The following is a 23,686-nucleotide window of genomic DNA, read 5'->3' on the forward strand; positions in this document are numbered from 1 at the left end:
GTTCCCTCCACTTCACTTCACTTCTCTTCCCTCCACTTCACTTCTCTTCTCTCCACTTCACTTCTCTTCCCTCCACTTCTCTTCTCTTCCCTCCACTTCACTTCTCTTCTCTTCCCTCCACTTCACTTCTCTTCTCTTCCCTCCACTTCACTTCTCTTCCCTCCACTTCACTTCACTTCTCTTCCCTCCACTTCACTTCTCTTCCCTCCACTTCACTTCACTTCTCTTCCCTCCACTTCACTTCCTTTCCCTCCACTTCACTTCTCTTCCCTCCACTTCACTTCTCTTCCCTCCACTTCACTTCTCTTCCCTCCACTTCACTTCTCTTCCCTCCACTTCACTTCTCTTCCCTCCACTTCTTCACTTCTTTTCCCACCACTTCTTCACTTCTCTTCCCTCCACTTCTATTTTTTCTTTATTCTCAGTTTCTCAGTGTCCTTTTCACCTTCAGAAGGTGCTTTAAGGTGGATGCTCAGAGCACCAGAACCACACTTGTCCTCATAGAACCCGAGCTCCTTTCAGCATCTCCAATCCCATTATAAAAACACTTCATTTAGTGTTCTAAAAGGAAAAAAAAAATCAGTTGGACAACCCCTCATTCATTAACCAAAATGATTTTTATTGAATTAATAGGATTTACAAGAAATGTATTTTATTTGTCTGCAACGATGTTTATTGCACTAAAAAGAATCCATAAATAACATTCCAGGACAATGAATGAACCAAATGAAAATACTGGAGAGGGTAACGGGACAGTTACAAATGTTCCCCAGGTAAGGAAGCTCGAATCCAAGACAAAAACTCCTTACAAAAGAGAAGGAATTGTTGTGCCATCCCTGATTTCTCGGTGGCGAGGCCAGGAATGCTGTGACCCCCCTGCGCTGGGTTGGGTTTTACCCAACGCAGCTTACGTCGCATTTAAAAACCTGTGAAAAGTTCGCTTGGTCTTTAAGGTACCAGGATTTCCCCTCCGACTCAGTTGTGAAGACTCATAAACCTTGAGTAGTCGTGTATTAAACAACGTAGAAAATAAGGCAATTCGACTTCACTTTGGTGAAGCGCTTGGTTGAGACGGATAAAAACCCGCGCGGGCTGGTTAAACAACCTCCAGAGGGGGTTCCGGGGAAACACACATAGATCTTCCATTTGGATTTGAACGTTTTGAATCCAGAACATTCCACAGAGTTGCATCTATTGCCCTTTTAAAAATATATAGTCAGCGTCTTACTAATACAGCCGACGGCTACGAAAAAGATACCGGGATCAAGTCTGTGATTAAACCCCGTGCTGGTTTCCAGAATAACAAACTACTCCTTGTATGCAAACAAAAGATTAACAAACATTTTTCATTTTTATAAACAATACATAATACATGTAGAAAAATATTCAAGAGGATAATAACAAAGGTGCAACGTCAACAAAAATAAGCTGCCTTTTCAACAAAAGCACTTTTCTGTCAAGAGTTTGAAAGTGTGGAAAAAACAAACCTTTTAAAGCTCTTAGTGTCCTCAGGGAAGGTAACAAGAGTGGGGGGGGTTAGAAGTTCTTGGCGTGCTGTTGGTACCACTGCTGGCGCTGCTTGCGGTGCTCCAGCTCGCTGAGCAGCGCCTGCCGGAACGCCTCGTACAGCTTCACGATGCGCTCCAGCTCCTTCATGAACAGCAGCTTCAGCATCCCCTGGTACGTGTCCAGATCGGCCAGCTGGAACAGCTCCCACTTCAGGATGTGGTCGTACCTGTTCCAAAAGAGAATGGCATCATTTGCATGGCCCCGCTCGCTTCAAAACCGCCGCTTCGTGTCGTGCAGCCGGCGGTTGGGTTTCTAACCACCTACGTTAGCGTATTTTACATCAAGACATATGTAATTCGCACTAAAACACATGGAGACACAAGTGGGAGAAACATCCGCTAAGGCTGAGCTGCAGAATGGCTCCTAAACCACTCTAAAGCTCCTATTAACCAATTCTAGTCAATGGATGCGCAAAATGCATTTTAAGCGTTAAACCAGCAATTCCACTCGTAGAATCATTTTGGGTGGAAAAGATCCTCAAGAGCGAGTCCCAACTGACAACAGACCTCAAAGCTTTAGCAGTAAAACACCTTTTAAAAATCAGAGTAACACAAAGAACAACATTTAAATGATTATTTCAAACTGCCGGTCGGGAACCCCCAAAGTGAGTATTAAATACCACTTGTGAGGATTGGGGGGGGTACAGCAATTAGGCCATAATTAACCGGAGTAATTTCAAATTCCTGTTGAGACTCCTCACACTGTTTCTGAACATCAACACGTCCCCACGTTCAGACTTTGGGGTGTCAAGCTCAGTTTCCAGCTGCATTTTGTCCGCGAAAGGCATTTTATTGCTACTTTGATTTAAAATCTTGGTGTATTTACATCGCTGCCGCAACACCCCTCAATTCCTGCTCTTTCCCAGTGTTTCTATAACATATATATACAGTTCGTTCGCAATTTCATTTTCTTAACTTGGCAACAGGCAGCTGACTACTATAGTTATTAAAAGAATACGTTAAGTGACCCGCGGCTTCTCTAAACTGCCAAAATAACAACTTCTATATTAAATTTATCCCAAGTCTTGCTGCTAAAATCACTTTGCCCCAAAAGCGAGATCCTGGAAGTCATTATAACCAGCCATCAAAGCCCCAATCTCTTCTGTGTTATCTTAAAATATGAGCCCCGTATCTTCTGTTTTATCTTAAGTTTGTCCATTTTTCACTAAAATAGGGAGGTATTATGGCAAACCCCAATTAAACCCCACATCAGCGGCCAGAGTTCTTATCCTCAGAGAAACCTGTTGAAACCAAAGCTATTTTGCTACTATTATCTACTTCTCTCAACCCGAACGACCGGCCTTTGCTCAGCTGAATCAAGCGACGGTGTCACCTGTACGTAATAAATCATTACAAAATATTCCAGTGTCCAAGTGGAGTGATATTCAGGTGACAAAAGGCTGCGCTTTGCCCACTTCCTTCCATTTTTGTACCAAAACGGATGATATTCATACAGTTCTCACCTGGGCTTTGGGACAAGACGGAAGAACTTCCATGCGTTACTGGGGTTTTTTAAGCTTTAAGGCACTTGCTTTAGCAACAAAGAGGCTCGTGATTAAAATTACATAGAAAACGCAGAGGTGATCTTGATGTTAATAACAGTGACAATGATTTTGGAATTGTGCCTTAAACCCTCACCAGGAGGTGACACTGAGACCACTACTCAATTCTCCAATTTAATATTAACATAAACCAGATTTTACTCCTTCATGGAAGTGTGAATGACAATAATATCCCCATTACCACCAGCGCTACTTTAACATAAAGCTAAAAGGACACTAGAAAATAGATTATTATTGATTCCTCTGAACAATGTAAGTTCTATTCCGACAGCTTGAATTATTATCTTTTTAAATTTGTCTCAACCTACTGAAGAAATTCCTGATCATCTTCAATTGTTTCAATTGTCTTCAAGTTATTTCTCGAGTTTCAAGAGAAGTACCAACAGGAATCCATCCAGCAGAGGCTGAACTATTTAAAACTACATTGTCTGGATGTGCCAAAGACCTAAATAAAGAAATGCAGCTGCAGCCAAAACCTCGAAATATTTATAGGAAACAAGGTTACAGGAACTTAGTGTGGAGGGAGTCCAGCGCAGCCACCAAGATGCTGGAGGGAGTGGAGCATCTCCCGTGTGAGGAAAGGCTGAGGGAGCTGGGGCTCTGGAGCTGGACAAGAGGACACTGAGGGGGGACTCATTCCTGGGGATCAATATGGAAAGGGGGAGTGTCAGGAGGATGGAGCCAGGCTCTGCTGGTGACAACCAGGGACAGGACAAGGGGCAATGGGTTCAAACTGGAACACAGGAGGTTCCACTGAAAGAGGAGAAGAAACTTGTTGGGGGTAAGGGTGTCAGAGCCTGGCCCAGGCTGCCCAGGGGGTTGTGGAGTCTCCTTCTGTGCAGACATTCCAACCCACCTGGACACCTTCCTGTGTAACCTCATCTGGGTGTTCCTGCTCCATGGGGGGATTGCACTGGATGAGCTTTCCAGGGCCCTTCAACCCCTGACACTCTGGGATTCCGTGATGTCCCTAGTGCGTGTGTGTACTGGTGGATTTTAGGCCAATTTAAATCTTTATGGGATGCTGACAAGCCCAGTAGCCACAAGAAGTAACAAAACCCTTTCAGATTATACTAGAAACAGCTTAAAAAAAGAGGATTTTTTTAGCTGTACATCACTGATCATACACAGTTTGAATGCGCAACTACACACTGACCTGCTCATTGATGCAAAACTTAGATTCTCCATATTCTCTTTATGAAAAAATACACAATTTCATTTGGATTCGGATTTCATTTCTGGATTTTTTTATTGCTTTTCTATTTAGTGCTACTTTAGTGTGCTTGTTAGGAAATGTGATTTATTTCATTATGCCGACTCAAGGCTTTTCTGAGGAGGCTCCCTGTTCCTACAGCATTGTTTCTTTGAGAAAACGACTTTTTAATAGCACATAGTTCTTAATTAAAGTTCTTGAATAGAATTAGACATTCCAGTCTGTGTTCACAATTGTTAGTTGTGACGGAGAACTGCATATTTTTTTTTAAAGGATGAAGATATACATAAAGAATTTAACACCCTAAATATATTTAATGTGTTTTTAAGGCCATGTGGTACTGTTCTCATAAATACACAAGCTAAATCACACCCTCAACTCTCTAATGCATCATTCTGCGTTGTGATGATTTTAAGGCTTAACACAAAGCAAAATGCAACACAAAGCCAACAGTGTGCCCAGGTGGCCAAGAAGGCCAATGGGATTCTGGTCCTGTATCCAAACCAGCGTGGTCAGCAGGACAAGGGAAGTGATCCTTCCCCTGTGCTCTGCATTGGGGAGGCCACACCTGGAGTATTGTGTTCAGTTCTGGGCCCCTCAGCTCAGGAAAGAGATTGAAGTGCTGGAGGGTCCAGAGAAGAGCAACAAGACTGGGGAAGGGACTGGAACACAAGCCCTATGGGGAGAGGCTGAGGGAGCTGGGCTTGTTTAGTCTGGAGAAGAGGAGGCTTAGAGCTGAGCTCAGCACTCTCTAGAACTACCTGAAGGGCAGTTCTAGCCAGGTGGGGATTGGTCTCTTCTCCCAGGCATCAGCAATAGGACAAGGGGCCTTGGGCTTCAACTCTGCCAGGGGAAACTGAGGCTGGAGATGAGAAAGCAATTCTGTGCAGAGACAGTGGTCAGGCATTGGAATGGCTGCCCAGGGAGGTGCTGGACTCACCGGCCCTGGAGGGTTTGAAACTGAGATTGGCCATGGCACTTAGTGCCATGATCTAGTCAATGGGCTGGAGTTGGACCAAGGGTTGGACTGGATGATCTCTGAGGGCTTTTCCAACGCACTCCATTCCGTGATTCTACGAAAAACACTTAAATTTGAGAAGAAACTTCTCAGTGAGGGTGACAGAGCCTGGAACAGGCTGCCCAGGGGGGTTGTGGAGTCTCCTTCTCTGCAGACATTCAAAACCCACCTGGACATGTTCCTGTGCGACCTCACCTGGGCGTTCCTGCTCCAGCAGGGGGATTGGACTGGATGATCTGTTGAGGTCCCTTGCAATCCCAAACATACTGTGATACTGTGAAAATAACGCAACAAACCTCTGGTATGACCCCATCACCCACTGAAGCAATTAAATAACTATCAGCTGGAGCTTTGCTTTCAGCCATCAGAATTCACTTGTTTTCCTTCTAAGTGTGCAATGCAGAGGGAAAAACAAAAAGGGGTCTCACTTGACGGGAGCCCTGGCGTAGACCTGCAGCCAGTCGGGGATGTCTGCGGTGTGGTAGGGGTTGGCGGGGACCAGGAGGGGTTGGCTCTGCTCCGCCGCCTGCGGCTGGTAACTCACCGGGGGCGGCTGGTCGTAGCGGGGGACACTGCAAAAAGGCACGGAGAACAAGACATCACTCGGTATCGGCAAATTAACATTAATAGAGAAATTAATCCACGGGAAGGCCGATGGCGCAACCGCACGGGAGCGTTGCCTCAGCAGGCGACACCCAGAGCGAATTTCTGCTGCTGTTTTTGGGCTTCGCTCCCATCACATCACACTGGTAACAAATTCACCTTAGTCCTATTTGCCTGCTACCCAAATACTAAAGCAGAACACAAAAATACTGTTTGGAAAATATTTAAAAGGCACTATATATATATATCCAACATATTAAATCATGTTAGAACACTTGTATTCAGGCAGCAGCTGGTAAGAGTTATTCCACTTAAAACAAAGGACACTCTCATATGTTTCTCTCTTGTGCAGCACATTAAAAAACCCCTTTCTCTCCCTAGGTAATAGCAGGAATAAACTAGTAGATTGGGTGAACACTAATGTCATTTTACCTGTAAATTATGAGTAGCTAAAATACCGATTTTCACTCTAGACAAGCCTTAATTCGTGTTTCAGGGGGTACGTCCTATTTGTTCAGACACTCCTAGAATATCAGATCGAGTTTCTTTTCAGTCTTCAGTTCAATTCTGGTCTCCAACTTTGCTGTTTTACTGTGAGTTGAAGAGAATAGCTGCTTTGTTTTAACAAGTGAGGAACAAGATCCTGCTTCTAAACTTAAAGACAGTAACAGATGAGCCAAAAACCTGACAATTACAACTTCTAAAAATCTCCGTCAAGAACCAGTAAGGCTTACTTCTAAAAATAACAACTTTTTGGCACGTTATATACGAGACAAACCCAGCTCCACTGCCTAGTCTGTGATTGTGTTTTGTCTAATCCCGTTGAGGAGGCGGATGTCTTACCTGGGCGCACAAGGGTGTTTATACTGAGCTCTTTTATTGATGTGATCTACGTAATACACCCCGAATTCGGCGGACTCGACCCTCTCCCAGCCCGGCGGCAGCCCCTCGCGCTCGAGCGGGTGGCTCCAGTGAGTCGTGTTCGTGTTATGATCTATGTAGTATTTCCTTCCTCTAATAGTCCAGTCCACCGACCAGCCGGGAGGAAGAGGTAAATCTTCCGAACTGTGATTTGTTAAGTTTCCTAGAGATGTAGCAGCAACTCTACCGATGCCTAAAAGAAAAGGAAAAGTCATGATTAGCTAAACTGGTAATACCCAAACCCAACGTTGTGTACGTAGCCAAGTGCCCCCCACCACTCGATGAACTTTGAGCAATAGCACGGCGTTTATTATTTATGTGCTTGTACGTTGGTAACAAATTAAAATAGCTGTTCCCTTTTAAGCCTCACTTGTTTCATTCTCTTCCAGCTTCACTGGGCAGCTCAATTCAGAGACAGTGAAAGCATCCTTGTTTTTGCAATGAGAGACATACAGCAGCATAAGATCCTATTACTGCCTTGATTTGCCGAGCAGAGGGCACTGACCTAAGATTACAAATGTTAAAGCTTTGCATTAACGACAGTTCCTGTTTATACGCTATCACAGCTGCAGCAAAACTATCTACAAAAACCCCACACCCCTTTCTTTTTCTCGTTACCATTGGAAATCACAATTATCTAGAAAAATCATTGAACAACAACAGAGCTTTTCAGATGAACAGTAACAGGACCAGGTAAATGAAGAGAAGAGGGACAAGGTGAGCACTATACCATGTTGACTGTTATTAAAGAGGTGCGTGCAATCATGGCCAAAAATGTCATCGGTAACAAGGGAAAAGCGAAAAGCTGGACCCACAGAGGGTCCTGCACAAGCCCTGTGCTGAACACACTCATCCTGTGCACCCTTAAGTTGACGGCACCTCGATTTCTTCGCTAAAACTACTTGTCAGACCAGCGGTGCGGTGCTGGTGGGACAGTCAGGGCTCCTAAATACATCCAGACAAGATTTAGAGAGGTTTTCTGCAGAGCTAGTCACAAAACGTCCAGATCTTGTGTATCTGCTGCTCTGCAGCTGCTTCTTCTCTAAACTCGAGCACATACGCTTCACAATGCATGGAAAAATAAAGGGAGTTTCCAGCTGTTGGTGATGCAGGTTGCACAGGGAGAAGGAGTTCATGGTGTATCTGGGGTAGCAGAGCCGACTGGAATCTGTACTGAGGTTCCCATCTCTGCCCTACAAACACAGCACATTTAGGATTTATTAATATCACTAAACAGCCGATTTGAGAGACTGTTCACCAGCATTTTAAAAGATGCGATTTGTTGTAATATACGCACAGTTTTTATATTACAAAAATGCGCGTGCTGGATGCTGAGACATTTACTGAAGAAACATCATTCCAGTTTCACCTTTTTCTTCCCTCTATATACTATGGATAGTTAGGAAACCAGCTGAAATTAAAACTATAATAATAATAGAGAACGAAAACCAAACCAAAAAACCCAACCACAAAACCCCAGTGACATAATCAAGAATTGTGCAGCTCTCTCTCCATTCCTCCAAAGTCTCCCACCAACTGGATGTGCTCTCCCAATCCAACTCTCTTTTTTCAATCCTTTTAAGTAGTTACCTTCAGTTATCCACAGTTACACAGCCTTGGGCTTTAAAGAAATTATCTTTTCATCCCAAAATCAACTGCATCTATTCAACCACAGCGTTCAGAGTCTGTGTGTCACTGTTTCCCGTAGCCAGATAAAGAGGTTCAGGAGCCACTTTCTTTCAAGTCAACGAAGCCACCACAAGCACCGCGGTGACTGGCTGGGGAAGACACCCCTTCCCTTCTGTTTTCCACAGAATGCCAGAGTGTCAGGGGTTGGAAGGGCCCTGGAAAGCTCATCCAGTGCAATCCCCCCATGGAGCAGGAACACCCAGATGAGGTTACACAGGAAGGTGTCCAGGCGGGTTGGAATGTCTGCACAGAAGGAGACTCCACAACCCCCCTGGGCAGCCTGGGCCAGGCTCTGACACCCTCACCAGGAACAAGTTTCTTCTCATATTTAAGTGGAACCTCTTGTGTTCCAGTTTGAACCCATTGCCCCTTGTCCTGTCACTGGTTGTCACCAGAAGAGCCTGGCTCCATCCTCCTGACACTCACCCTTTCCATATTGATCTCCAGGAATGAGTCCCCCCTCAGTGTCCTCTTGTCCAGCTCCAGAGCCCCAGCTCCCTCAGCCTTTCCTCACACGGGAGATGCTCCACTCCCTGCAGCATCTTGGTGGCTGCGCTGGACTCTCTGCAGCAGTTCCCTGTCCTGCTGGAACTGAGGGGCCACAACTGGACACAAGATTCCAGGTGTGGTCTCCCCAGAGCAGAGCAGAGGGGCAGGAGAACCTCTCTCGACCTATTTCAGAAATAACATTTGTGTGGGAGTATTTTATTGAGAGAGTGGAAGGAAAAGGCCTAGCCTGCCTCATGTAAAGAATTAAGAGGTTTCAGGTGTGGCCATTAACACTGTAATACTGAAGTAGTCTATTTCTCAGGCTCCAAACTAACTGAATAAATAAAAGAATCAATTAAAAATACCTCACAAACTTCCTCCTGAGCACTGTTCTTTAAAATATTTATGCTCATCTACCGATCTTTTTCTAGCCTTGTCACGTTCTGAACTATTTGGCCTTAAAATATTTCCTCTTGTGACGGCACTTACCTGTTTGTTACCTTGATAAAGGAAAATTGCTGGCTGTGCTCATGTGATAGTTCCCATCTCTCATTAAGATTAAGGAACTTAGACCTTTACTTCCAATGAGAAGAACATCCTGGAGGTTTCCTGACCTTTCGCAGCACTGGGGCGGGGAAACTATTTCAGATCCTGGCTACACTTAAGTCATTGCTTTTGTTTTCATTCCAATGGCAAAATACAAACATTGAAGCTTCTCGAAAAACACTGCGCTTCGGATAAACAAATGCAGTCTTTTCTCCAATTAACTGGACTGCTGTGTTGTAATTTCATGTACGTATAAAGAGCGGCTATTAAATCACCACTACTGAAAGATCTGAGCACATCAACTCCACCGGGGGAAAAGAACTTTCATCAAGATAGTTTTCTGTTTACTGTTACGACCAGCACATGTCTGTATTTTTGGTACAGTTCCTCCTACGTCAATACTAGCATGATTCCAGCAGCAAATACATCTATATTTACTCCTTGGGTTAAAGGTGATTCCTTTCTAACATTGGGAGTTGGTTTAAAAGCTGCTCAAGGCATCCACTGCACCCAACTCTTGACACAACATCTGCATCTTTTCATGCAAAAGCCTGAGAAGACTGGGAACTGGACTCAGGTAGCGAGGAAACCCCAACATCTGATTACATAGAGAAATCATCTAAAAAACAGGCTAAAAACCAATGGTGCACCCAGTGGAAAGGCGCCACAATCACTTAATTCTGGCTACGTGGTTTCTCCCAGTGACGGCTTATTATTTTTCATTTCCAAGATGCAAAGAGCAACAATCATACCAGAGCACAAACACATTATACATTCCTTTTGCTGTTCTGACTTCATATATGAAGCAGCAGAGCCACATGGTTATGATAAACTTACACAGCTGTAGCAGTAACCAGTTTTGAATCATGTTTTAAGCTTCTCCAACCCACAAGCTCTAATTATGAAATCAAAGGCCAGATTTATAAACAGATAGTTGCAAATACTCCAGCTTGTAGACTATCATGTATAGTCTTAATGGCTGTTTTTCCCTTAAAATCAGAGATTATACTGGAATGTTCTCCTTGTTGGGAGTTTTAAGATGTCAGGTAACACTCATAGTGTCTTACAACCATCAATCCACTATGGCATTCAAATTGGCAATTAGTGCAATTTAGACATTTGTTCATGTAACTGGAGTTGCTAGAGATCCAAAGAAATTGTGTATTGGTTTTCCTTATAAAACTCAGCATGGGCTGCTTCAAGGGCCAGCGGGTACACACACAAGAGAAACAGCCCCTGCTATGATTTTGAGTAACGCTAGAAGACAAGATTTGCCTTTCAGACATCTAAACCTGTAAGCATCGATAATTAGACTGAACATTTCAAAGAGTAACTTTGTAAGTCATCTCTTCCAAAGAATAAAGTTACAGGACAGCCTAAACCCATCTAGTGCGAGGGGCACATTCCCTGCGCCGTGCTGCCCATGGGCGATACCTCTCTGTGCTTCAATTTCAATTAAAGTCATAATCCTACATCGTTTTTGTAGCAGCCAAAAGCTTCACGTAGGATTTTATTGCACACCCCAAAGGTGTTCCTTGAGTCACGGACTGGGACCAGTTTTAAATGGCGCATTGCAAAATAGCTACAGAAAACAAAAACCCACCGAACTTGGAACCTGAACCATATTTATCAAGACATCTAATGTAAAAGCTGTGATTTTTCTCTTGATGGAGGGTATGATCTCTACCATAGGACAAGCAAAAACAGTCTAGTCGATCCACTTCACTGTAATTTCTTGCTTTTATCTGTGACAAGGCAGCAATTATAATTCTTCCTGCTTTCCCAAGGAAGGGAGTTGTTGAAATGATCTACTTTTACCAAATGTTAAAAGTCTCCTTTCCTCTCCTTAAGGATGAGTACAGTTCTTTATAAACTCCTCTAAGTGGTCTTATCAAACCTCAAGAACGGTCAACAATGAATTTAAATTAATGCGAGTGCAAATCCTTTTCAGGTTACCTCTTTGGAACTCATCTAGCCTCATTTGGTGATTCTCTTTTATAACAGTATATATTTTCTGGTTCGGAGGCTGCTTTGAAGGAACATCAATATTGGATATTATCCATAACGCTGATTTTCCCTTCTCTTGTAAAATATAGTACCTTCTGTTTGAGGTCTTGAATTGTCAACCAGGCCAAGAGAAATTATCTGCTGTTCCAAAGCAAAAGAAAATCCTTTTCAATGTAGTTTGCTTGTTTAGGAGCATCACTGTGTATGTTCCCAATGCTTTGGAAAACAAAGTGCAAACAACAGCAACCACTTATTACCAGCATTAAAAATACTCAGAGTTTTAAGTAAGGCTTATATTTGGTCTTATTTTCAAGATTTTCAACAACAGGGTGTCCTAATATCAGAACCCAAACTTTAGCGTTGAGCTCCGCATTCCAGCGCATTGTAAGATATCAATGCAAAGAGTTCTTTGATTTAACGTTCTTCTTCTAAAAACACATCTTAGGCCAATAACATCACAAATGTGAAAAATATGTACTATCTTCTTCAATCAAGGAGGCTCTGTTGAGTTTGTTCCAGCAGTATGGAACAACTACAACTCTAAGTGATATGTGTAACCCTTTCCCAGCCCAACAAAGGGGTTTGATTGTCAAGGAAGTTCAAGTTCTTAGGAGAAAAGGTTTCCAGGTCAGCAACGTTCTTCAGCCTGACTGGTAGAAAGCACAGGAGAAAAATCTTATCCCCAGAGAGGTCAAATGTAAGGGAAAAGAGCAAATAACCTGAAAAGCAAGTCTCTCTGTGGATTAGATAGTGGATTAGTAGTGATGAAGGCAGAGAAGTTTTAGAGCCCCTGAACTCCCCACAACCAGCTTCAACTAAATTTCCAAGTGTCGAAGAACAAATGGAGCCAAACAAAAGGCCTTCGCATTAGTCTTTAATCAGGCCAACTGTCTTGAGAGCCGTTTTTTCAGGATGCCCAAATCCTCTCCCTTCCCCTCATCAAACCAGGATGAAGAGCAGGAAGAGAGGATGCACAAACTGTTCTATTTGAAGGGTGTGAGCAATAATAACTAAAAGATGCTTTGCTAACTATCCCATTTAGACAGATCTGCAGGTTCTAGGCCCTCCCGACCCATCCCAAAGCATCTGGAGGTACTTCCTGAGCACAAGGACCTCATTTGGCAGAGGGAACGGGGTGTTCCGAGCCAGCATAAATTCACAAATAGGAAATGACGGGAAGCACTTTAAATAAAGTACGCTACAAGGAAATTACTGCAGACTCAGCACAAATAAAAGGCAGGAATTGCCGTTTGTTTAAAAATGAGTGTGGTGTACGCACCTCAAAAGAAAAGTCATGCTACTTCAGCTCTAAATAGGTTTCATTTGCTAATTTATATTTATTTTGCTCTTATATTAAATACAAATACCACTTTAACAGGTACAATATAACACGAGATGAACCTGCTTCTCACTAAAACGCACTGGATTCTCTGTTCACAGGATTAATCATTTTTCTCCTCTGACATCACAGCCAACTGCTTACAATCTACCATCAGAAAGTTCCTTTACACTGTGATTTTAATCTCAGCAATTTTCATATACACGTAAGAATTTTTCAGCTTACCGCTCAAACAGGTACAAATAACTCTGAGGTCTTGGTTACAAGTTAGTTCCAATCTATACTGTAGATATAACTTCAACCACAGACCTCCCCAAACCTTTAACCTAGAAGAGAGGAAAGAGATGTCGAGGAAAGACAGGAAAAGTCTCTTAGAATTCAGTTTGAAATGGACACTCAAAATGTGCAAGAAATGCCACAGAGGTAGCTAAACATACAAAACGAGGAGGTATCTCAAGTGAAGACATTTTGCAGGAAAACCAGCAGCACTAGATTGCTAATTAAAACACAAATCTAATGAAAATGAGAAAGACATGGAGAACTGAATCACAGTGAGAGAGAAAATAGGACTTCAAGGGGAAATACTTATGAAACAACATATCAACTGTTGAGAAATCATGGGACTTGCTGAAATATTTGCTGAATACTTGGAGTGTGAGGATTCCAACAAGAACACATTTTCAACTTATCTCCAAATTATAGAGAGGGGAATCTTTATTGTGCGTGAAAGCTGAAATTCACACGCACCTCTTCATGTCCACACCACCGCTTGTCCAAAGTCATGGTGGTTGTAACCCACACAGAACGAAATTAAAACAGAAAATAGAAATCACTCACCACCAGCAACATCGGGCAACATTTCTGAGGAAATCAACCCAAACCGTAACAGAACTGACCTTCTGAGGGAGGGTGGGAGAGGAGGAGAAGGGTAGAAGGCAGCACTTACAGATTCTAGCTAATAATCCATCTTATACGTCAAAACTGTAGGTATTAGGCAATTTTGTCATCAACTACCTTGATGAAGAATTTTGATTAGGTGAAACACTTAAAAAACAATGGAGATGTGGAAGGAAAAAGTGATTTAGATGATGCAAATGAAAATAAAAGGCCTGCCCCAGCATTCTGGAAATGCAGGAAAGATGAACCAGAGATTACACAAAGAGTTGTGTAGCTCAAGGAAAACACCGAAGATTTGAAGACAATGGATGGTTCAAATAAAAAGAAGTGCAATGGTCAAATGAAAGAAGTAAGAGAATCTAAGGATTTCTTATTTTTGGCCACATGATTCTTTTACTGAGAAAAAATACCAGCAATTCTTGAAATGATGTACAGAATGTACAGGGACATAGGTCAATATTCTTGCTGCAGTGACACTGCAAGAGGAATTTAAGAGTTTCATATTCCATGCTGGGATGAAAGAAAAATAAATGCAACAACCAAATAGCAGAGGAAAATGGAAACACTTTGGCAGACAAAAGATTCACCTTTTTTTGTCTCTTCCTACAAATGTGTGAGATTGAATAGTCACCCAGCACAAAATACGTATAAAATTCATCAAATGTCAAAATATCAGAGTAAATGCCAAAGACCAACCAGGTACCAGCAGCTCCCTTATGATTTCCAGGGGATGAGGGGGCACATAGACAAACGGGAAAAAAAGTCTTTTTAGAAATAAATCTGTGTTGCTCCAATTGAGCAAAATACGGCTGGAAAGCCTCATTTTTAGCTTGTTCAAAACATCTATCAGATTAAACCACACTTTCAAACTAATAACTAGAGCTCCATTTGCACTTCAGACTGTTTCAGTTCTCCACAGCAGCAATAGCACTTTTGGAAGTCTTTCTCAGCATACACAGTTACTGCAGGAATTCGGAATGTTAAATGGATGGATTGGTTGATGAAAGTCTCCCCACAATATCCCAGCACACGCTAATAGGTGCTCGTTATCTGGGCCAGATTAATGTTTAATGACAGCCGTCTGAACAACGACTGACACAGATCAAGGGCTTTCCTGCAGAATCCAGGTACATCAGATGTATCCACATTTATCAAAATAAACCAGGATAAAGTACCAAGTTTTAAACCTTGGTATTTCAGGATTTCCTGGCTGACAGTAACGCTGGCATTACTCTGCTGCCCCTGTTCACCAAAATGTTTCTGGAGTCAAAAAACCCACAAAGCGTTGAAAGGTTGTTCCACACGCAACATCAACAGCTTTAAATGTTGATGTTCTTACTGCAAGATTTATTTCTCTCGACAGGAGACTTAGTTTACTACAGACTATTTACTCTTTTGTTTACAGATAACGAGTAATGACAAGCTAATAGCATATTTCACTACTTACAGATTTGAAATATTTATTTCAAACTCTTGTTTGAACATCATTTCTGTAGTGTATACAGTGCTTGAATTCAGCCCAATTTATTACTTTCAGCATCATCTTTCTATGGGCAATATTGTAATCCCAGAGTTTTTATTCCACCGATAGATTCACAACAACACACTGCACCAATCCAGTGTCATCGCTGATATAATAAGTATTTTTTTAAAGTAGTATTTAATGGATTCTTTGTTCTTATGCTGTTCTTTCATTACAAAGTGAATTCAAGGGGGAAACAGGCATATTTACAAACAATATTAAAAACTACCAAAAAACCCCAAAAAGTCAAGGACTAGGAAGTCAATTTCAGCACCAACTATATGTCAATTTGCTAATTACACAAAGCATTCATTCCTTCCTTTGACTATTTATATTATTTTAATTATTGAGGTCAAATTAACACAATAAAATTAAATACTAACACAATGATAGTTAAAATATAATAATAAAATGAAATGGTAATGTTAAAATGTAGAGCTGTTGGTTATCCTCTGCAAATTTAATCCAGTAGATGTCCCCTAATGAATAAAATTTCTTGCTAGCTTGCAATTGAATCAACTTTGTCATAAGTAAAAAAAACCTCTTACTCAACCTTGCCTCATTTATTGAATAAATAATGTTTTAAGTGTATTTTTTCCTTTCTGGAAATATGCAATCCAACTCTTAAGAAATGTGAATGTGTACTCAGTGCACTCCTACACGGCCTAACGCCTAAAAACCCGACGCTCATCACTCAGATGTACCTCTGCACTTTAAGTCTTATGAAAAACCTATTTATTAAGAAGCCACAATGAATACTGACCTGAAGTGTGCCTCCCGTGGTTCTGGGACATCCTCTGGAAAAGGTCGCTGTTGTGTTCATAATACCTGTAGTCCTCATGTACGCGATCATTTAACTGCCGCCTCCTCTGGGCATCGTAAAAATGATCATAATAGTAACAACGGGCACCAGCGTCTCCATTTTCCAAACCAGAATTAGCTTCTGTTAAAAAGGACTGGGAGGAAGAGCCATATTCTCTGGGGACGTCAGCTAAACTTCTTGCAAGATAGGACGGTGCAGACAGCCTGTTGCTTTCACGTCTCATTATTTCATGAGGCGGCCTCTGCACTGGAGTTCGAAGGAAACTCTGGTTTCTGGAAACAATCCCATCTCCACCAGAAGCATATGCAGAAGAAGCTGAGTCGGGAGGACAGATATCAGTTCGTCTTGGAATGGTTGGACCGTGACGGATAAATGAAGGCATCAGATCTGATATATAGAACAAAACAGAAATAAGAACTAAAGCTTACATGCTCTCAGGAATCCATTACAGAACCAGAATTCATGTTTTCTCCACTAATCACAAAGTTGAGCCAGCAAAATGCTGTCATTCTGTTCTTAAACTATCCTGAAGATGTTTCACTTCTTCCTTGACATAAATGGGTTTTGCACATAAACAGTGACATCTATTCATACAATTTCACTGCCTCTCTCCAGTAAGTGCTACATTACTCCTCTCCTTACTATTTCTTTCAACATAATATAAACAAGTAGTTTCCCTTCAGGTGACTTGATACAAACTCTTACTTTCATATAGGATGAAGTTATGCCTATTAGTATTTGCTTTTTATTAATAAACTCTTATAAATTAGGGTAAAAAAATAACTGCATTCCAGAAGGTTTCATCAATAAATTTATAATGATCACTACAAAGTAGTCAGGTAATAGCTGGTCATTACATTGTGATAAATAGCATAAAGGTGCAAAAAGCATCAATCCCTTAAGCATGCCTACAGTTCAATATTAAAAAACCCACCTTAGTGGGTTTTTGTGTTGTTTTTTTTAAAGACTAAGTCAATGTAATCAGACTACTAAATGCTTTTGCCTGTTGACTGTGGAACCAGCTGTTCATGCAGCAAATACTTCCAGAAAAGCTGAGCGCCTGCTCCTGCCAGCAAAACACTTGTTGCTAGTTGTGATCTCCAAACTAATCCTGCAATTACAGCAGAACACATTTCAGTCTCAGGTTGTTCTCAAAGATTAACAAAAAGCAAGCTAAGTGTGTTTTTTCGTTGTGTATTTGCTAGACTCTTGTATAGTCCAGGGCTGCGGCGTTAGGCTCAGGTTAACCACACCAAGATCAGAGCATCTGAGGTACGTAGCGGTGACCTCAGTGAGTTGACTCAGGGTTTAGAACCGGATCACTCGCTTCCGCTGGCATTCCACACAACTGTCTGTACAGTTACCTCATTTTTCAAAGCGCACACCTTTTGACAGCGCAAACAGGGAAAACAACCCGCTGACTCCGAGAAAGAGGGAGATGATTTGTTCCGCTCGTCCAAAAGATGCCTGTTTGGAGGCTTAAACCCTGCTGAGGTTTGGAGATTTATCTTAACCCCTGAGCGACGGCAGATGAGAAAATAAAACACCCATCTGAACAGAAGCTGCCAAGTTAATGTACACTGTGACTGAGTTACAAAAGACGTAGCACTCGTTAACCAACTAACACACGAAATGCTTTCTGACCACCTGCAAAACGAGGGGATATTTTTCAAGTTTTAGATCCTTCTGCGCGACAAGAGGGAGACAGAAGATTGAGTGATACATTGTTAACAAGCAGCGTGCTTAGTTTATATTTAACTAATCATTAATAGATGCATTGTAAGTAAGGAACTAAAGAATTATAATTAACATCATCAATTATGAACCTGGAAGAACTGAAGACATTAATGCTTACATGCTCTCAGGAATCCATAACAGAACTAGAATTCACACTTTCTCCACTAATCACAAAGTTTAGGCAGCAAAATGCTGCCATCCTGCAAATATCATTCATAAAGCAAGAGCTGGACACATTTACACCACCTCCTGGTAATAAAGTAGTTAATACCTCAACTGGCAAGACTTGTTGCAAGAATGAAGCCTAGAAATGCAGTGACTTAGTACAATAGCGTGAAATACTTTGGTATCTTTAAAACACCAACACTGTGTAGGAGACACACGCACAAAAGACCAACTTACATATTTCTGTGCTTATTTTCAGCAGCCTTAAGTTTGTAAAAAAAAAAAAAGCAGTGTATTTCTCTGTTTCACAAGCCGTGGGCAGCTGGTGGTTCACACTGTGTAGGTTCTTTTACATCCTCCCCTTCAGGTTTAACCTCCTCACAGGATCGTGTGTCCCCCCTGACCAGGGGAACCCCCCAAACCCCTCAGGGCCGTAATGGAAGCACACAAAGGCGCCCGCCCCCCGGCCCGGAGGCCTCGTCTTTGTCTGCCAGCCCGTCCCCGCACTCACTGCGCAGCAAAGGGCTGGTCTCCTTCTTCACGTACTTCCCCTGCACCTCGCCCGGCTTCGAGAGCTCCGTTCGCGTCTTCTTCCGCGACAGCATCCCACCTCCCGCCCCGCTACCCCCGCCCGCATACCCGGCGCCGCTTTCCCCGCCACCCCCCGCTCCACAGGGCAAAGCCCCGGCCGGCCCGGCCCCCTCAGCAGCCGCGGTGGCGGTTGCTCCGCGCCCGCATGGCCGCGACCCGGGGGGTGTGAGGGGGGAACGGGGCCCGGCGCTCAGGGGATGCTGGGAAAGCGGCCTCCGCCCTGCGGGACAGGCCGCGGGGCACAGCGCCCCCGCGCGGCGGGGAGGGCGCTCGCCGCGGGGCGATGGCGGGAAGGGCCGCGCCTCGGGGCCTGGGTGTCCCCCGAACCGATCCCCCGACCCCCGGACCGACCCACCGCCCCCCCGGGCTCCGCGGACGGGCGGAGGCCCGGCCTCACCCCCCTGGTGACCCCTGGGCCGGCTGGGGTGGTCTGAGGTGGCACCTCCCTGGCTGCGTGTGCCTGGCACAGTGGTCACCAAACAGTTACATTTTAGAGAGTTAAATGCCTACAACACTCCACATTTCTCATATAAAAGTGAAGAAGAGGTTTGCAAAGCTTGAAAACAGGATGTGCCTGGAAAAACTTAAGAGATGCGTTCACTACCCATCACTTTCTTACCCTTCAATCTATTTGTATGCTTTCATAACGGGACAAACTACTCCTAGTCACTGCCAGACTGTGCTTTTTATTATTACAACTTCATAATAATAAACAACTTTGTGTTTGACTAACCAAAATAACTTTGTGTAGGCATTTGATGAATTTGCACATGAAGTGCCTACAACTTCATGGGAAGATCCTGAAACAATTCCAGCTTGGATTAAAAAAAAAAGACACAACTACAGATCATACAGTAATTTATTTTTCTTTACATTCATTATAAATAATGCGTAAGTTGGTTCATCTTTCAGTTTTACATGATGTTGTAAGGACAATATATTACAATGGAACAGAACAAAAGTCAATAGAAAAAAAAATATACAGTTGTTTTCATTTATACAGAAGTCATTTGTCATGAAATTACAGCATCTGACACCGAACAGGAGACTTAACAGGTAAATGATGGAAAACCTGAGAGACAGTGATGTCATTTATTGAAATTAAATGAAAGTATTTTATTCTTGATAGATCCAGACTGTCCCCTGCTCTACCTTACATATAATCCGGCTAAAATCCAATATGTTACAATACTTCTTGTTTTTTTTTAAATCAGAATTCCAATAATTTAGTTTTCCTCGTATTTAAAGCAGTAATTGGAGAATATGTGGCAATGTACACTTTTAAATAACGATAAATGGACAAGTAGCACTTCAGCTGTGTGAATTTAGTACACATGAATTTAACCTGGGGTGTTCCATCCTCCAAACCTCCCAATCCTGGATATCTATGTGCCTTTATTTTCACAGTGATTCATAAAGCAAGAGTTTAAAACACCTCCTGGTAATAAAGTAGTTAACACCTTAATTGGCAAGACCTGTTGTATGAGTGAAGCCGAGAAATTCAGTGACTTTTGACTGGTACAACAGCATTAAATACTTTGGTATCTTTATAATGCCTATACTGCATAGGAGACACATTCACACACAAAAGACCGCTAATGCTTAATAACTTAGATACTTCTATGCTTATTTTCAGTAGCCTGGACTTTGTAAAATTAGCTGCTTCTCTTCTGAGCAGACACAACGACCCGCTAAGCAACACGATGCTCATTTGTGAGCAGCACCACCGTTCTCTGGGTTCCCTCCTTTTGGGAAGGGATTGTCCTGAATTCTCCTGCAGCAGCAAAAAGACAGTACGGTACGGAAAGGCTCTAAAATACGCAATGACAAAAGGCACTTCTGAGAATTAATTCACACAAGCGTCCCAGTGAAATTTTCCTGATTCGCCTCCTACTCTCTTCTGTGGTCAGGTTAGTTTTTTGAAGTGGAAGAAAAGTACAGCAAGGTAGGAATGGGGTGAAAAAGGGAGAAATCAAAATCCCTTTTCTCTGTTTCTCCCTTCTATTCCAGCATCTGGGCTCCCTTTTTGGTACGGTGCTCTAGAAAGGTCTGTATGTTTGGTTTCTAAAAGCCTGGTTACTACCAGGAGACTAAAGGAATTAGTTAAGTAGTCCAGCCTTTAAAATGACTAATGTGAAATTAATTCCACCATAGTTTAAGTGACGTACTCATCCCCCCTGCTCAGTGTTCAGACTTTGGTCACATACTGAGCATTAGATGTAAATCTAAGTCAAGATATGAAGTAGTGTTAAAACATGCCAGCTGATAATGTTTTTCCAGATATGATTCTCATCATCTGAACCTCATTTACACAGTTTCCTGGAAGTATTTCGAGTTGCCATGCTCAATTCCCATATTGCTCATGTGCAGCCCTGGTACCCACACAAGACCTTTATTGGAAGTGCTACCACTTGTGTAACATCGAAAAGATGGACAATTTCCCTACTTCAAATTTTTAAAAGAAAGCTCCAATGCAATTAGTCAATCTCACACATCTCAAAATTTGTGGAAAAGTTTTTGCACCCCGTGAAAAATGGGATATGTAGATCCCTAATTTGGGATTACCTGGAGAAATAGCCAGTAGAGGCATTTAGAATAGCAGAGAAGTGAAATTATTTATGAGGACTTTGTGCTACTCCAAGGTGTTCTTCCACGGTTGTATTTCCATTTCTACTCTATTGCCTGTGTAAAGCAAAGGAGGAGCAGGAGGAGAAGTCATCATATGGGTAGTTTGGTCTCTCAACCCTCCAAAATTGCCGAAGAACCATGCGGACATAGAGAGCATCCCCTACAGCCACATGAAAAAGCAAAAGCCATTTTCCAGAGGTCGCTCCACAGGTCGTAAATGTGTTATCCCGGTTTCTGGGGGACTTTTTGGCTCATTGCAAGTGCTGTGAGAACCGTCACCTTGTGAGAGGTCTCCGAGACAAAACATCTCGCCCTCTGCTTCTGGTTTGTGCATATTTAAAGAGGTCCGGTTTCAAGTATTGCCAGCGTGGCCCCTTGCACCAGTTGGATTTACCTTCTTTAGAAGTGTCTGACCGGTGGGATGGGGGCAAGGCATTCGTGGGGCATTTTGACTCTTTGCAGTAGTAGACGAGCGTTTGAACGTGCAAGCTCTTGCTCAGCTGCTTCGGTGTCGGACCCGTCTCGGTTTGGAAGGGTTCCCAGAAACCCTGAATTTCCCCAGGCTCAGCGATGGATGGAACGGGAGGCATTACCCATCATTACAAACATCAACACTCTTCCACCTTCACGGCTACAGCACTTCAGCGTGCCGGTGGAGGAGTACGAAGGTAAAACTCCTCCAAATAAAATTTGGTTCATCCTGCTTTTCCTAACACGCATTTATACAATTATTATTGACATGAATACCCACATTTATAACGTTGGAGGAAGCTAATTTAAGCTGCTATTCCCTGAGTTCATCGTATTCACACTGAATAAGTTTCTCCACAATTAATGACAAACGTAGATTCTGTACTAGGACCTACTACAAAAGACAGGCCTTGATCACTCGGGTCTAAACGAACTCTGCATTAATTGCAAAGATCCCTGTTTGTGAGGCCTAATGACAGGATTCCAGTGAAGAAACCGCTGAGTCCCCCTTTTCATTCTTCTACCAGCTGTTTAATAAACATCCTCCACTCCTTTACTGAGTTTAAAACTTATATAAACAAACCTCACATCTTCTGTTTAGTGACCCTTCCCTTTGTTTAGTATCACTTATTTCCACACACACAAAAATTAAGGCCTCTACAATTTCTATAAGCTGTTATGCTTAGTTGGAGGCAGTAGTCTAGTTACATATTTGTAGGCGGTTTTGTTTCTGAGCTCTGCAGAGAAACAGCCATGAAGAATAACCCATAAGATTGAACATATTGCTTTACAGAAACCAGAGTCAGTTTGCAGGACACGCCACATCAGGGTAATTGCTATGGAAAGCAAGACTTTCCTGACCATGCTGTGGACTCACCTATCAATATTACTAAGTTTGGACCATGAAGTATTCTAGAAAGCCAAAACTATTTTCAAGTTTCGGATTCAGTAACCTAAGTCTGCATTAGACCTTGGCTTCAGTCTGGGTAGGAATAATTGATTCAGTACAGTAAATTCAGAATTTACATTTCAAATTAAAACCGAAGTATCAAAATAAGTTAACCTAGAAAAACATATGTCTGTTTTTTAAACACAATGAAGATTATTTTTAGGCAAAACTTAGCAGGAAAGCGGTTTGGGAATAAACAAAAATCCTCTTTCGGCAGTGTGCGGTTTGGGATTTAGCTCTGTCCTCTCTGTTAACTACAATTCATCCATACAAAAAGGCAACACAGTGAAAAGCTGAAATATTAACATTTCAGTAAAGTGCATGGGACTGTGGCAGACTTACTGGCTTTGCTACGACCTTATCTCAGATGCAGAATGAAATGATGGGGATGCCAGGTTCTTGACTATTCTATTGAGGTTGGCAATTTTCTCTTCTAGTAAATAGTTTTTCCTTTCAGCTGTTTTCTGCCGCTGTTCTGTCATCTCCAGAGCCTTCAGCAGTTGTGCGTTCTCAACATAGAGATCCTTGACCATCGCATCTGCTTTGGTGTTCTTGGAAAGCTGAATTGTGAACGGAACAGAATTCCTCAGCAAATTACAACGGAATTAAAAGCAAAGAGATTGCTGGGGAAGTAGGCGAATGTGTGGGATGGAAGACAAGGAAGGAAGGAAGACAAAGTCAAGGAAGACAAAGTCAAGGAAGACAAAGTCAAGGAAGACAAAGTCAAGGAAGACAAGTCCCACCCATTCATCTTATTTTCCTGTGTTAAAAACCTAAACGTCTACAGAATCTTTACAGATACTATGAATATTTTGAAAGTGGAAAGACTTTGGAAGGAGATCAAGCAGATACTCCAATCACTTAGAGACCAACCTCCCCCTTGCTACAACCTCCTTTTGGGTAATGAGAGCAAGAAGGTCCCCCCTCAGCCTCCTTTTTTCCTAAATT

The 23,686-nt window shown here is 42.5% G+C and overlaps 2 protein-coding genes across 2 annotated transcripts in view; both read right to left on the reverse strand.

The window, feature by feature from the left end:
• Positions 1-721: 721 nt before the first annotated feature.
• SAV1 (salvador family WW domain containing protein 1) lies at positions 722-18,704 on the reverse strand (the record flags this gene model as incomplete). Its single annotated transcript, XM_080344892.1, has 5 exons — positions 722-1,735; positions 5,790-5,933; positions 6,808-7,078; positions 16,138-16,584; positions 18,611-18,704. 5 exons carry the CDS (start codon positions 18,702-18,704, stop codon positions 1,537-1,539), a joined length of 1,155 nt encoding a protein of 384 aa, XP_080201018.1. The 3' UTR covers positions 722-1,536.
• Positions 18,705-23,088: 4,384 nt separating this feature from the next.
• The window catches only part of NIN (ninein), a gene marked incomplete at its 3' end in the record, with an annotated part of 59,416 nt that continues 58,818 nt past the window's right edge, over positions 23,089-23,686 (reverse strand). Inside the window, exon 29 of the mRNA XM_080345157.1 lies at positions 23,089-23,298. Within this exon, the coding sequence (XP_080201283.1) occupies positions 23,089-23,298 (210 nt within the window). The remainder of the gene's footprint in view (positions 23,299-23,686) is intronic.

Source organism: Nesoenas mayeri, assembly GCF_963082525.1.
Source record: "Nesoenas mayeri genome assembly, chromosome: 5".
Taxonomy (NCBI): domain Eukaryota; kingdom Metazoa; phylum Chordata; class Aves; order Columbiformes; family Columbidae; genus Nesoenas; species Nesoenas mayeri.